This window comes from Rhinolophus hipposideros (genome assembly GCF_964194185.1).
Source record: "Rhinolophus hipposideros genome assembly, chromosome: 4".
In the NCBI taxonomy this organism is placed as follows: Eukaryota; Metazoa; Chordata; class Mammalia; order Chiroptera; family Rhinolophidae; genus Rhinolophus; species Rhinolophus hipposideros.
The window spans coordinates 12,807,315-12,823,239 of NC_138050.1; the positions used below are offsets into that span (position 1 = coordinate 12,807,315).

The following is a 15,925-nucleotide window of genomic DNA, read 5'->3' on the forward strand; positions in this document are numbered from 1 at the left end:
AAGCTGAATTCATAAAATTTATAAGGAAGAAAATGCTGGTGATGTAAAGGAAAGCGTTCGTAGTGGCAGCCTTGATGGGCTCTGCAATCGTTGCTTATTCTTTCAGTGAATCTGTTATCCCTTGTTTTCTCTTTGCCCTGTTTCAGGCTTCTTTCTTTGATCTGACAAGGGATATCAACACCCCCCTTCTGGTTCGCTTGAGTTGGTGGTAGCATCACGTTGTCCTCTTACCAGTGCCATGAGGCCCAATTGTCTGCTTAAGGGGGTGTTCAGGTTTCTCCCCCTGGGCAGTTATTCTGAGACGGGATGTCGACAGTCAACAAATTGTCTGATAAAGTTTTCTTAAAACCATCTTAATTTTCTCCGTATAATTACTAGAAGTTTTCCTGACTAAAATTATTAATAAATTCAAAAGCCAAATTGAAATAGAAAAAAAAAAACCTACATTTTAAATTATTGGATGAAAATACACATAGTCTTTAAATTTCAAGAATCATTTTGGGAGAAAGAATATTTTGATCCCTAAAATTACTAAGGTTCAAATGTATCTGTTTACACATCATTTTTCATCCATAGCAATAAGGCTTGCTTTGCTAAGATTTGATGAATAAAGTTTCTGTGTAGAAATTAGTATTAAGGAAATTAATGACACACATTTAATTTTGACTACTGAATAAATCTTTAATATAGGTTTACCTCTCTCCTCGTAATGACTGCAGGCCTTAGCTAGTCCATGGTCATCAATAGTCCACTAGAAAAGCATAAAAAATGCAGCTGGTCAAAGTGGGATGTGTGTCACTTGTGTGAGATGTGCTTTTTCTCCTCTTTCTGTTATTTTATTGTGTGGCATTGAGAAGTGCTAATTATTGATTTTTTTCAGAAATTAACAGCAAATGCTTTCATAAGCATCTAAAGTCATATTTGACATAAGGAAGAAGGATGAAAATTGCAGCCTGCTGTTGGTAATAGCTGGAAGGGATTTCCTTATCTCTGTTAACATAGATTTCAGTTATATTACACAGTTGTTACTTCAGCATAAATTAACAATTATTCAAAACATATTGCATACTTCAATTTGTTGAAGTGGATGTTACTCAATCTAAGTACCTAAGCATTTCAGTTAGATGTTTAGGACTCATTTTTAAAGGTTTTAAACATATTGATAATGAGCCTATTTAAAACCATTTGAAGTCTCAATATAGTATATCTAAATTATTGTTTCCCATTTATGTCAAAATCGAAGAAGAGCATTTTGTTCTGCCAAATATATTCAATGCTATTTTTCATCTGAATTTAATTTAATAAAGTGTATGATTTTATTTTGAAATATTTATAACCAACACCTGATGAATCTTTGTCTTGATGTTATTCCACATACCAAGCAAATCTACTTCAGCTTTTATCATTTTAATAATTATTTTGTTTTCGTGATCAGACACTTCAAATGAACATAACTCATGGTGAAGAAAGGTACCACCTGTACTCCTCCTCTCTCACTTCTCCTCCACTGTCTCCCCACAACTTCCTCCCCTCCTTCTCCATCTCCTGAATCATCCCACGTAGAGTTTACTTTATATAATTTATCCAACCAGGTAGGATTTGGCAGAGGTGTTTTACTGATGCTTCTCACATAGCACTAAGCATTTCTGGTTGAGTCCTATACTTATCTACTCTTTAATGACCAACCCAAAAGTGAACAAAGAACTGAAAACCTGGAACAATACTTAAGAGACCTTCTGCTAAAACCCTTGCTTTCAGGTAGGCCAGTCTCTGAATCATCCAGAATAGAGTGTTTTAGTTTTCTTCTTAAGGATTAGCAACTATAGATTGCAAAGGGACTTCACAGCCTCCCCGAAGAAGCTTATAATAGTGTTTAAACCCCAAATATTTTAAATCCTCAAGGAAAATGTCTATTGCTTGGATATTATCCTATGTTGGTCACATTTTGAAATGGAGCAAAAGCTAACCAGCATTTCTTTTATGTTAGTAGACTTGAATACCAATCCTATTTGTGTCATTCAGGATCCCAGCACATTACGCCCTTAGAGGGGTAATGAAGACTTAAGAAGACATACAGATGGCCAACAAGCACATGAAAAGATGCTCCACATCACTTATGATCAGGGAAATGCAATTCAAACCACAATGAGATGTCACCTCACACCCATTAGATACTATCAAAGAAAAATTGCAAATGTTAGAGAGGGTGTGGAGACATTGGAACTCCTGTGCCCTGTTAGTCGAAATGTAAAATGATACAGCTTCTGTAGAAAACAGTATGGAGGGTCCTCAAAAAATTAAAAATAGACCTACCATATGATCCACTTCTAGGTATATATCCAAAAATTGAAAGTGGGATTTTGGAGAAATATTTGTACACCTATGTTCATAGCAGCATTAGCTGCAATAGCCAAGGGGTAGACGCACCCCAAGTGTCCATCAACAGATGAATGGATAAAGAGAATGTGGTGCATGCATACAATGGAATATTATGAAGCCTTAAAAAGGAAGGACATTCTGACATGTGCTACAACAGAGATGAACCTTGAGGACATTATGCTAAGTGAAATAAGCCAGTCACAAGACAAATACTATATGATTCCACTTCTATGAGGTATCTATAGCAGTCAAAATCATAGAGACAGAGAGTAGAATGGTGGTTGCCAGGGGCTGGGAAATGGGGAGTTTAATGGGTACAGAGTTTAGTCTTGCAAGATGAAAAAGAGTTCTGGAGATACCTTGCACAACAATGTGAATGTACTAAATATTACTAAACTTTATACTTAAAAAATGGTTAAGATGGTGAATTTTATGTATATTTTACCACGGTTAAAAACTTTTAAAAGGATAATGAAGAGAGTTTAATAATGGTCCTTGGGCAGGATCAAGTGGATGAACGAAGGAGCATGAAGCACCCAGGGATTACCATCCCGAGGCCTGAGATTACAAAGGGAGGAAGTCATTACCAGAACCTGGCAAGAGAAGTAGCCTTGGAAAGTGGTCGCTCGACAGAAGCTTTAGTCCTAGAAACAGGAATGCAACCCGGCCACTGCCAAACTGGCAGGAGGGACCATATAATAAATCCCTTGCCTTCCTATCTCTGTCCTGAGCTCTCATTGGCTGGACCCAGTGGGAAGCCAGAGAGCAAGAGATTGCCAGGGAGGCAGTCCCTGGGGGCCAATCTCGCAGGGGCAAAGAAGATGGTCTGGCTGACCTCTCTGTTCCCCCTGAATCAGTCACTGGCCTAGGATAAGCAGACTTATGTAAGGTATCCAGAGTAGGACTGATACAGTAAGTCCTCACTTAACGTCTTCATTAGGTTCTGCGACTTTCAGCGAAATAGTACAAATTTTACCATAGGCTAATTGATGCTGTTAAGATTCTACAGCATCTCATTAATGCTATAAGGAAACAACATTGAACAAACCAGTGTTATTTGACGACCTGCTGTACATATTTTTAAGCAGAACAATTGAGTGAGCTTGCCACCAATGGCATTGACCTAATTTGAAGTAAAGAATATTCTGAACAAAGCATTTTCTCTCCAGAGGATATGGTGCTTGTTTTTTCACATTTATTTGTTAAGTCAATTTTGTAATATCATCGTTATAATTCATCATTGCAAAGAGGAAATAGGAATCAGCAGAAGGACAAGTCTTCTCTTCATTTAATTATTTTGTTTTTTTTAAGGTTTATACTAAGAGAATAGAATAAATGCAAGCACTAAGGCAGGTAAATGAACAAATCAGAATCTCCTCCCTCAAATATTGTCTAACAGTCTGATAGTTAAAGCAAGTGTGATTCTTTTTCAATTGAGTTAGCAAATATTTGCTTAATTATCCTAATAATTTTGCTAGTACAGTGTAGCCTTAGCCCAAATGCAGCTGATTGTTAAAACAATTGTAGATTGTTAAAACATTTGTTCTGTTTTGTAGTTTCTATGAAAAACTAGAAGCAATTGAATATAAAATAGCATTTTAATTTTTTATATAGTTTAGTGTTTATAAAGCAAGAAATAAGTGCAGATATTATTTGCTTGATTTATTTTGCTCCTGTTTTCCAGCATTAAAAAGTAATGCTTTATGTGTTCTTGTTTTATTACAACAATAAACCAGAAGCAAAAGCTTATCAGTTAAAATACAGTCAGCCATTAAGTAATCTTTTCTTTTATCTCGAAGATTTCTCAAAATTCCATTGTTTTTGTTTCTTTTATTTACTATTTGGTATAGAATTCATAGATTTGGAGGTAGAACAGAAAGATGATATAAATCATATGTATGTTTTTAGCTGTATGTCAAAGCTGTATTTTCTGGTAAAAAGAATATCTACTTTCAAGCATTAAAATAAAATCATTCTAAGTAAGAGTTGGAATAAAATCATTCTATGTAACAGTGAGATAAACACAAAACTAAGGGAGTTTTTTGAAATTTATTTTCTGTGTTCCCAAGCAATTACTTTTATTTTTTTTCTTGAAATTTCTGAAAATTGTCAATAATTGACTAATATTGTGGAACTAGTCTAATATTTTAGCATTGTGGGTAGTATATAACCTGTAGTACTTTAGCAAATGCGGACTTTTCTGGGAAACAATTGAAAAGATTGTACAGACCAAGGGAAATGGATGAAACAGGTCACTTGACAGCTTCCCTTATTAGCTTCTGTCTCATGACACTTACCCTGACGGCATTTCATCAAAAGACAATACCAAATCACATTTACAAAAAAGACTGGAAGTTATAAAGATTCTGCAGGAGAAAAACGTATCTGGTTCAATTTATCTGCGTTGTGGAAAAGACAAGATTAACCAAAGTTTTTATCTACCACATACCAGAGGAGGTATATGATAGATAACTAGTAAATACAACGGGAGGGAGAAAACACACTTCTTTACCTAAAAAGTAATTTCTTCTAGAATATTCTGAATGGATCATAAATTGGAAGATCGTGCTGAACTATGACTTAGTGTTGATGGGTTTATTTGTACCGTGACTGTGAAGTTTTTCATATTAACAGGCAGACATATAATACACATAACACCACAGCATATTTACTTCCTCTTCTGACGATTTCATCCCAGTTCTGTGTCTTTATTCGTAGAGGAGGTAGAACTTTTGGGGAAGGTAAGGCAAGAAGAGAAAAAGGCAATTGAGCGAGAGGTACAGCGGCTTAAAGGAATAAGGCATAACTCACAGCCACGGTTAACACATTTGACCCCTTTGTGCAAATTTAAAGACACCTTCTTTAGGAGGATGAATTACAAAAGATGCCCCTTCCTCTAGCAACTAAGGTAGATACTATCCCTCATTTGCCCCCCAAGGCAAGCAGGCATAGAGACACAGGCATACACAGTGGCCCTGACCTCTGAGGAAGATAAGAGTAGAAAGAGCTTGTTGAAAACAAGTGAGAAAACAGGAGAGCTGGAGAAGATATGTGTAATTTTGTAACCTAGTAGGTGGGTCCTGGAGGATTTTGCAAAGAGCCTAAGAAAACTAAGGAATGGGACAATCTGAAAGTAGGGAGGGGACAAAAGACAAACTGTCCCTAATAGGAACTTCCCCGAATGGGGCGTTTATACTACATATGGAAGAAGGTAAAACTGAGTTCTGTGTCATACAGGTGTATGAAATATGAAAAATCACATATGCTGTTCAAACTACTTAATTTATCCCCCTATGCATAACTAAGTTCACATTTTTCTTTGCTTTTCTGCCTACCCCTGTAGAATTCCATATTTTAGCACAGCCCCCAAAATGTTAAAAAAATCTTTTCCCCCAATTTTATGACTTACCTATTTCTTGACCAGTCTTAGCTAAGGAGAAAAAAAGGCTAAGTACGTGACTACTCAATATTCAACAAAATAATTTTTAGAAAACTAAGTAAGAATCCATACAACAATTAAAATATGAAAACTCCAATTGATTGTATGAAATTTTCTGACCTATAGATGTTGGCTCAAATAGAAACCATGTCTGTGAGCAGAAGCTGGGTGGTGGAATGCCAGTGTGTGACCTCTGGCTGAATGTAAGCGCCTGTGGCATCCTGGGTACGAGGTACCCTCTACGAGAGCAGGAATCTGCATCTGCCTCATTTGATGAGTATCACAAATATCTGCAGTGGTTACGTGGTACATACTAGGTCCTCAGTAAATATATATTTCATAAATAATTAAAACTAACATTAAGTCTCTCTGACTTACGTAGAACAACATGGAGAAATAGATTTCAGTTGAGTTTTTTTAAATGCCATTTCTGATTATATAGAAAGAATCCACCTTATAATTACCTGTAAGTAGTTGTTTGAGGTTTTTTTCCTGATACATCTGGAAATTATTAATGGAAAAATTCTATATGGCAAAAAAAAAAAGAATATTTATTGCTGTTGACTAGCTAATTCCTACTTAACCTTCAGACTTTAGCTCATGTCCTTTGTCTGGAAGTCCTTTTCCCAACAGCCCTGCTGTCCCTCCTCCATCTTTTCACCCTGAGTCTGATGTGGACATCACTCCTGGGTTCCATGGTCCCTACCTATCATGTGCCCTGACGTACTAACTCATCTTACGTCCTATGAGCTAAAAACTTTCTGAGAGTCGTCTAGATTCTGATTTTGTATCACTTGTCACAGAGCAGGTATTCCAAATGATGGTTAACTGTTTTTGTGGTGCTCAATTGTAAAAGTAAAGAACACTGAAGTTTTCTCTACTATTGTGCTTTCCTTTCACTAGGCTGCCTCTCAGTATTTGCACAGACATCTTCAATATTCAGGAAATATTTTTTGACTCTGTAGAACCGAATAACAGTCCTGACCTGCAGTGATACACAGCAAACAGACATACACGAAGCATTGCATTGAACTCCATGACAAAGGGGAAGAAATAGGCTGTGAGAATACGGAGGACATTCGTTATGAGTTAGGGATTCGGGGAAGGAGTTAGAACAGAACCCTGCCCGAGGCTATCCTGAAGAGAGACATTTTTCTCCTCCTTCAGGGAGTAGTTCTCAGAACAACGCTATACTTCGTGGTTTGCATGGTGGGCTGTGCTCTGTCCCATGCAAAGTACTTCTCTTCTTGAGGAGAAAGAGACATTGATGACTTTCTAAAAGTAAAGGAGAACAGAAAACACTTGACAAGGGAGCAGGTGAAGAAAGTTAGGTGCTCACTTCCCATGCGAACATTCAGTAATGACAGAAAAATAATTTGGAGGAGACAGCATGCTTTTTCAAGATCAGAAAGACTTGCACATTTTAAAATCAGAGGGCAAGGAATTATTGGAAGGCAGGCTTGCAAGATAGCTAAACGATGAATATTGGAATAGGAAACTTTAGGTCATGAAGGCATGTGATGACAAGGAAGGGGGATTCAGTTTAGTCTTAAAAGAAATAAATGTTGAATGTAGGAAATAGATTGTCTTAATGAAAGAGTGAGATTGATCACAACTGAAAATGTATCCTGATGCCATTTGATAGTCATTTAAGATATATATGTATGTGTACTTTGCCTCAGTCGGGACCCACTGAAGAGAACTGTACAGAAGGTTTCTGGAAATTAAGTCAATTTTATGTACTTTTCTAGTATAAATTTACTTCCCTTTCAGAAAAAAATTAGTCAAACAAAGCTCATTTGTTGCTTCATTCTTTCGATGAATATTTAGAGCTACCTATTAAGTAAGTGCAAGGCACGGGTGCAGAGATTTAAATGTGTTTAATTTTATTCCTGTGTTCCTACCACCACCCTGGCCCTTTTTCTGGAGGATTAAAAACAAGCAACAGTATCTAGTGTTAGACTTTAGGTGTTCACCATATGTTAAGCTAGGTAGTGGACGATTTCTAATCTGGACAGCTGGAAAAATAAAATTACAATTTTTTTCAACAATTCTCAAGAGCTTGTTGTTAATAATGTGAACCTAGCCAGAAATAGCCTCTTCACCCTTTTATAATCATAAATCTTGCATTGGGGAGATGGAATATGATGTGAGTAAAATCTCTGTGTAAGTACAATTTAGTTAAATAGTCACACTTTGCATATGAGTGGACACCATGCAAATAAATGTATATGCAAAAATTGGGCAGCACTTAAAGAGATTTAATAATTCATCCTACTGCCTCTGCAAATAACAGAACCAAAGCCCCTTTTATGCAGTTGCTAAAATATGGCAGATAATGGTGCATTCATATTTAATATTGCTAATAAATTTGAAATTCACATATTTACTGATAAGCATTTTCTGGAAATGGAGTCTAGGAGGACAGATTGTTAAATTTCAGTACTTTATAAGTGAGAATTGTAGCTGCTGATGCAACTAGTGACAGTTCTGTGTCGAGAGCCATCTACCAATTTACCTGCATTCATAAACACTCAGCAGTGAGTTTCGTATTTCACTTTTATGTGCAACCAAATTGCACACCATTTTAGGGGGAAAATTAGCATGATAACAGAGTAATGATCATAGTAAATACTGTGCTTCTTATTGACTTGAATTACATAATTATAATAGTTTCGAAAAATATTTGTTAGTCTAGCTTAATATATTGAAATATTTTGCCCATGGAATACATCTATAGAAGAAATACTTAATTCTCTTATATGATTATCTCTTTGACATACACAAAAAAGGCATATTATATGGTCCCAGTAGTTTGAGGTCTAAAATTATTTTTATTCATTGGAAGCCATAAAATCACATGCATAGTTCCATCCGCATAGGCCATAATGAAATACTGCACAGCTCGGGATGCCCAAATGAAGGTTTCTTCTTTGGGTTAGTTCTCTAAAATTTCAGAAAATTTTTGAGAGAAATGAATTCCTACCTTAAATAGGATTCCAGGATTCATCTTGAAATAGCATAGCATCCTAAAATGTATTTTTTGTAGTGAAATTTTTGCCATATGTAATTGTTATACAAATGTCTTAGTATTCTTTCCACTGATTGCCTTCTGAGTTGATTGGACCACATGATGTTCTTCATTTTATTCTGTATCATTGGTGGACTTTATGTCTCATTTCTTTCCCATAAAGATTCCAGAAGCTTATTTCATTAGAGATCCCCACACGTTCCTTCTTACAAAGGACTTCATTGAGGTATATGTGTTGTACTTAGTGTTAAACGTGTTCTTTGGGCTTCAGCTGCATGCACGTACTCACAGGTTAACATTTCCACACTTAACCCTAGCTGCTAAACAAGAATAGTGACTTGGTTAACAGAAGCACATTTAGAAGGAGACGCAAAGCTTGTCTACAAAATACTAACACTTGGATGATTCTGCACCCCGAGAGAAGAGCACCCAGTATATTGTCTGGGCTTTTTCCATGGCTGACATGGGATACGCCTGCATTGTCAGAGTGCCTTGACCTCCTTTGTTGATGCTTATTGACCATGACCTTCACTGTCCTTCCCCTGCAGGCCACAGAGGCACAGATTCAGAACTTCGGACAGACACCCTCTCAGTTGCTTATTGAGCCACATCCACCTCGGAGCTCTGCCATGCACCTGGTAAGACAGATGTATCAACTTGTTGAACTGTTTTCTTTTTTGTACCCAGGTAGAGATCAAAGAAAATAGCGATTTTATCAGCATCTTAAAGGCCTCTCCATTTATGGGTTCACTCTTCACCCACATATATACTGATACCTTAGGGAAAAACAGAGAAAGGAGTGCGGTTCTTACCTTTTGGTCCTGCTGATGCTGGCTCAGTTTTGGATTCACAAAAATGGCCATCTTCTCCGACTGTATCTGCCTCCACATAAACTCATTCATACACAGGCTCACAGACAAACTCCTGCACCAAAACCAGATTAGATTGATAAATTATAATGAAAAATACATAAACATGACATACTGTCCAATCTAATCTTTTGGGCAAGGTGGGGTAAGGAGAGTAGTTCATTTTAAGAAAAGGAAAGATGTATAAACATAATTTATGGTCCCTGCAGAAAGGCAGTCAAGCAGAGGGGTTAAAAACAAGGGCCGAAGAGCTAGACTTGGCTCGCACACCATCTCTGCCACTAACTGGTGAATGATCCTGGCAAGGCGTATTTAACTTCCCTGCTTCCGTTTCGGCATCCCTGAGAATCTCATGACTCAGTATGTATAGCCCTTAGACCAGCACTTGGCATGTCGTAACTTTACAATACACGGTAGCGGGTGTCATCAGTCATCATTATCTACCTATACTGAAACTCTTATTCCCATTTGCAAGGGAAACAGTCATTGTCTTTTCATTTTAACCTGAATTGTAAAAGCCAGTTTTCCAAACGAGGCAGTCCTTTTTCAATGTATTAGCAAATAGTAAACCTTTCTTTCTTTATCTAATTTGAAGAAGGAAAAACATTTTCTGATAACCTTATTTAACATTTATTTTTTAAAGTGTGAGTTTTTCACTAACTTTTTTCTCCAGTAAATGCTTGAAGGTAAAAATGTGTTTTCAAAAACTGTGATGAATCACAGCTCATCAGTTTTTCTAGACAGTTAACAAGGCAGCAAATACTCTAATTACGGAGAAAAGCGCTCTGGAATGTTGTCCATAATATATGTCTGCACAAATTTATAAGCTGTTAGTTTGTGATGGAAGAATTTTTGACACCTTTCATTTATTCTGTCAGTCACTTAACAAATTTATGTTGAGCTCTTTCCGTGTGTCAGGCATTAAATATTGGCAAATACATCCTCGATACCTTCAAAGAATCAATAAACTCTTAGCGAAATACATGAATAAGTGTGTTTGTTTGAAAACATGTTTTTTCTCTACAAGTTTCAGCCCTTTGATTAGTTACTAATGAACTGTTCTGACTGAATGGGTGGGTCCTTGTGTGTGACAAAGCAGAAAGGTTTGCGCCAAGCACACCACGCCCATATACTCACCCAGTGGCAGTGTAGGTGTGGAGGTCAGGCTTTCGATCCTCAAGCCTTGATATGAAGCATTTTTAATAAACTGTCCAAGAGAATATTTCTAGCTCTTGATTTTACGAAATGCCTTGCCAGAAGAATTTTACTCCTAAGTTAGTTTTCTCTATTTAATAACAACAACAATAATAATGTTTATCCTGGAGAAATGCCCAGTCAGAATTCATCACTTTTCCTGTGAGAGACCAAATTGGCCTGGAACTGTTTATGCAGAAAACCTAAGCTTTCTAAGTTCATGTAGCAGACAATTCATATATACAGCAAATAATTACAACACCTGTAGGAGACCTAAGTAACAGTTATTTCCAGGATCCCAATTTTGTGTTTTTATATAGTAGTATTTATAGTGTTTCAAAGTAGTTAATATAGTTCTTACAGCATCTACTTTCTATCAAGTCATGTGCTGGATGTTTGAGAAACACAGATTAAAAAAAAAAAAAAAAGAAGAAGAAGGGTTAGCCCTTGGGAAGATCACAGTCCAGAAGGAGGAAAGAAGGCATGAACCATAAGCAGACAGAGTGCCAAGCAGAAGGTACAAAGCTGTGACAAGGGACGCTATTATATTCTCATTATGTAGACTTTAGCCATGACCCCAGATCAAGCAGGAAAAAGAAATGAAAGTATCAACCAATTCACTTTATATTCTGTGTAAACAATGTCAGTGACTGACTTGACTAATCTGCCCACCAGACTGAGAACTGCATTGAAAATTCATGCGACATCATGTGGCCATATCTATAAGCCAGCTTCTCACCTTACAGTCTGGCCACAGCCATACTTAAATGGAAGCTGGACGTTAATAATTCGCTGTCCCCTCTCAGTGACTCCAGAGTCCCTGCTCTCCTCTTTCTGTGTATCCTCGCAGTACCCAAGTTCACACTGCTTTGTTCTCTGTGTGTGCTCCTGCTAACTCGCCTCATCTGTTTTAACCTCATTCTCCCCAGAGCTTTCACTAACTGTGTTATCCCTTCTGTTTTCTTCTGCTCTCTTCCCTTTCTATTCAACAGTGTTTCCTTCCACAGAGTCCACTCATGTTTAAAGATCAGATGCAACAGGATGTGATCATGGTGCTGAAGTTTCCATCCAATTCTCCAGTAACCCACGTGGCAGCGAACACGCTGCCCCACCTGACCATCCCGGCGGTGGTGACTGTGACGTGCAGCAGGCTGTTTGCCGTGAATCGATGGCACAACACAGTAGGTATGTGTGCCAAAGCAAACCATTCACTAAAGGGTTCTTAAAAGACACAATTAAGATATGTGTGCTGGGGCGCGAGCTATGGGCCAAATTGTCTACAAAATAACAGCAGAGTAAATAACTGCCAGACCTACCTAAGTGATCCTTGTCTATCTTATTCACGGCTGCTCTGTTTCAGTGCCTCACAGAATGCTTGGCTGATCGTTAAGTATTCAATAAATGTTTGATAAATGGAAGCAGTTCTACAAATCAGTCAAGTCCTTCCCCTCTACTCTATCACTGCCCCTCCACCCCAGAAAAGAGGCCAAACAGTTTTACCCATATTAAACAAAAGTGAGTTTGAATCTGGATTATCTGGATGATAGTTTCAAATCCTCTTTCTTCCACTTCATTAATTTCTTTAGCAAATATTTGAATGGCCACCATGTGCCACAGCCTTGTGCACTGGGAGAACAGCAATGAACAAGACAAACGTCTATCTCCTTGTAGAGCTTAGAGTCTTTAAGAAAAGACAAAAGTGATTTCACGTGTGTTTTCTGCAAAATAATTCCTGAAAGTTCCAGCTAGTACATCTTGAAGTGATATAGTTCTGTCATAAAGATTAGACTTATTGATACTTATTTAACCAGGATAGAAGTGGACGTGACCACATGCTTTAGTTGGCCCAGTTCACCATTTAAGTTCTCCCTGGAAGCCCCAGGACACCCACTGTCTCCAGGACTGAGTGGATGAGCCGTGGTGAATTAACCTGAATCTTTCTATTCTACTGACTTCAGTATTGCTCTGAAAAACAGAGTGATTTATACCACAGCTTATCCTCCTCAGAGTTTCAAAATGCACCTATTTATGGTCATTAGTGATATCGTCAACAAGAGGTGGAACTACTTCCATTCAATCAGAAATATGCAGCGAACATCTTAAAATTTATATGACTATTATTCACAGGGGTCTTAGCCTCCGGGAATGTTTTGCATTGAGAGAAAATTAAAAAGGATTAAATTTTCCTCTAGAATTGTTCAAAAGTATTGTATGTTATATAATCGCATGTTAAAAATGATGACAAATGGTCTCAGTCAAGCCCTAAACATTAATCCTTTGAAAGTCACGTTTACTGAGGGTCAGGTTTTAGGTACAGCTCAGATTTACACCTTCTGTTGACTTGTCATGTGAATAAAGGGCCCCTTGGGTGGGAGGCCCACCTTCCCCTCCGCCTGGCCCAGACGAGCCCATGCTCTGTGCCCACCTCACACCATCCCTGTCTGTAGCATGGCCTTTTCTTAGACTTCAGGCTCATTGGTTGCCCGGCAACCTTGAGTCTCTGATGGGTTCAAGAAATGTTATAATCTTTTATTTTATCCAGCTTGCTCTTGTTGTTCAGATATCAGCATTCTTTCCAGCTTTCTACATTCTGCATCCTAAGCAGAAACCAGTAGTCTCTGTTGTAATGATTGTTTTAAGACTATCTACAAAGACATGTAGTGGGACTGAATCATTCTTACAAAAATTTACCAAATAATTTTTAAGCAAATGTATATTTTGTATAATCATTATAAAACACTGCTTATTAGGAAATTCCTCCTTTCTGAGAAGTTGATGGTAGTTTTCTCTTTTTATTTAATCTGTAGGCCTCAGAGGAGCTCCAGGCTACTCTTTGGATCAAGCCCATCATCTTCCCATTGAAATGGATCCACTAATTGGTACGCCGACAACAAAAATACATTTTCATGGAAGTGACTATCCACACATCCTTATGCAGTTAATTATCACAAATGTTAGCAGAATAATACTTTTTCTGCCGCAAAATTACGGTGCAAATGATATCAAATTACCATCAAGGAGCTATGCAAAACATAACATAACATGCCATCGAAGAACTTTCTGATATGAAAGCAATTCTTTGTGGCATTTTCTTCACATTTTAGGGGATCATTTAAGTTGGTTCTAAACAAGGCAATATTTCCAAACTGTCCTTTCTTTTATCCTGCATTAGTCTTTAACACCTTTGTATTATTCAAAATACATAAGGCCTCAAAGAGATTATGACAGAAAATGAATACTGAAGAACATCTTTTCTGGAAATCTTCATTGCATTAGGCTAAAACACTTTTTTTAAATTAAAGACTTCATATAAATTGCAAACACATGAGCTATAACTCTTTGCAGCAGTTATTACAAATATTTTTAAATAACCACAAATGCATTTATTAGCCCTATGGTGCAGAATAGGCCCCTTCATCTTTCTAGGCCTCAGTTTCATATCTGTGAGATGCTTTATAGTATTAATGTTTGTATCATGGGATCATAAAGAGAACTAAATTAAAAAAGAATTCAAAGTGGTATGAAGAATTATGAAGTTATATCCAAGTTATGGTATTTTTTTTCTTAGATTAAGTCACCCTTTATCTTTGAACCCAGAAATACGATGAGAGGCATTCATTTCAGTTAGTTAGCTTGTTCATTCATTCGTTCGTTCATTAGTTATACCCCTTACACAAAATACCATGTACATGTCTTTGAGATATAGGGTTTAGGACCAGGAATATTTTTAGAATCTAGCTATTCCTCTGCCCAAGAGACATCCACAATGTCACAGGTAGAATGTAACCATGGAAATGTTAATAGCTGTGTTGTAATAAATGACCAATTACACAGTTTTTAAATGACTTAGGACCTTTGGATTGTCTTTTCTTTTGCTACCTTTTTTGTATAGCTTTTTATTGTTTACCTTCTCTAGTAACTGCTGTTACAGTGTTAATGGGTCTCCACAAATAGTAGCACTAGATTTAATTGGGGTTAGAGAGTGATGGTCATCTTGTACATCTGCATTTTCTGTTTAAGAATTCAGCCCAGGGATTTAGCCTGAAAGGATGGCGGAGAATAAGGGACAGGCTGGCATACAGACAGGCACTGGGGAAATCAGACAGTGTCTCTGAATTCCTGACTTCATTCACAGCCAATCCCAGGGCTCTCCACTGATTCTCTGCCTGTCTCTTTCTGCCCAAGTCCCTCTCCTGTCTTTTTCTTCCTCTCCTCCCCTGCTAGCCCATTCTGGAAAGGCTTTCTGTTTGTTGACAATCCAGTCTTTAAAGCTGCTGACCTAAAGCTCCCCGTGGGACTGCCCACATAACAACATCCCTTGCTCAAGGCTCTACCCTGTTCTTTTCACGTGTTTTGGAAATGCCATCAGAAAGTGAGAGATTGGGACACATATTAACACTTTTTTCCCCTTTATATAACATATCTCATACAATATGATTCCTCATTATTGTTCAACTTGTTGGACACTAATGGACTTGTGTGTAGTGAGCATCTATGAAATTAAATGCCTTTAGATATTTTCATTGTGCTTTAAATTCATTATCTTGAATTTCCCGTGTTGTATTTATTTATTGGTGGAGGAAGCACTTGTATTTCTGACAATTTTTAAGTATGTAATATTATTTATAAATAATCACTGATACTAAAAAAGTTTATATTCCTCATGGGTAAATGTTAAAATCTGAAAGCCTTAAAAACCCTTTTCAGATAAAGGAGGCTAAAAAAGTATTCCTTCTATAAGTGCTTGGTGAAACTCATGTGGACTCTTTCTTTAAATTCTTTCTTCTATTTACGTGTAGCCAATAACTCTGGTGTGAACAAACGGCAGATCACAGACCTTGTTGACCAGAGCATACAAATCAATGCACATTGTTTTGTGGTCACGGCCGATAACCGTTATATTCTTATCTGTGGATTCTGGGATAAGAGCTTCCGAGTTTATTCTACAGAAACAGGTAACCTTGACAGTGAAATACTTCTTCTCTTCAAAATTCCCATTGTTACACCGATGCT

At 37.3% G+C, this 15,925-nt stretch overlaps 1 protein-coding gene across 4 annotated transcripts in view; it reads left to right on the forward strand.

The window, feature by feature from the left end:
• NBEA (neurobeachin) overlaps positions 1-15,925 on the forward strand; it is a 656,028-nt gene that overhangs the window by 620,757 nt on the left and 19,346 nt on the right. For 3 of the 4 annotated variants that reach the window (XM_081046842.1, XM_081046843.1, XM_081046840.1), the window contains 4 exons: positions 9,398-9,487; positions 11,905-12,097; positions 13,720-13,791; positions 15,712-15,867. In XM_081046842.1, coding sequence (XP_080902968.1) covers positions 9,398-9,487; positions 11,905-12,097; positions 13,720-13,791; positions 15,712-15,867 — 511 coding nt within the window. The remainder of the gene's footprint in view (positions 1-9,397; positions 9,488-11,904; positions 12,098-13,719; positions 13,792-15,711; positions 15,868-15,925) is intronic. The other variant, XM_081046841.1, reaches the window with a different exon arrangement.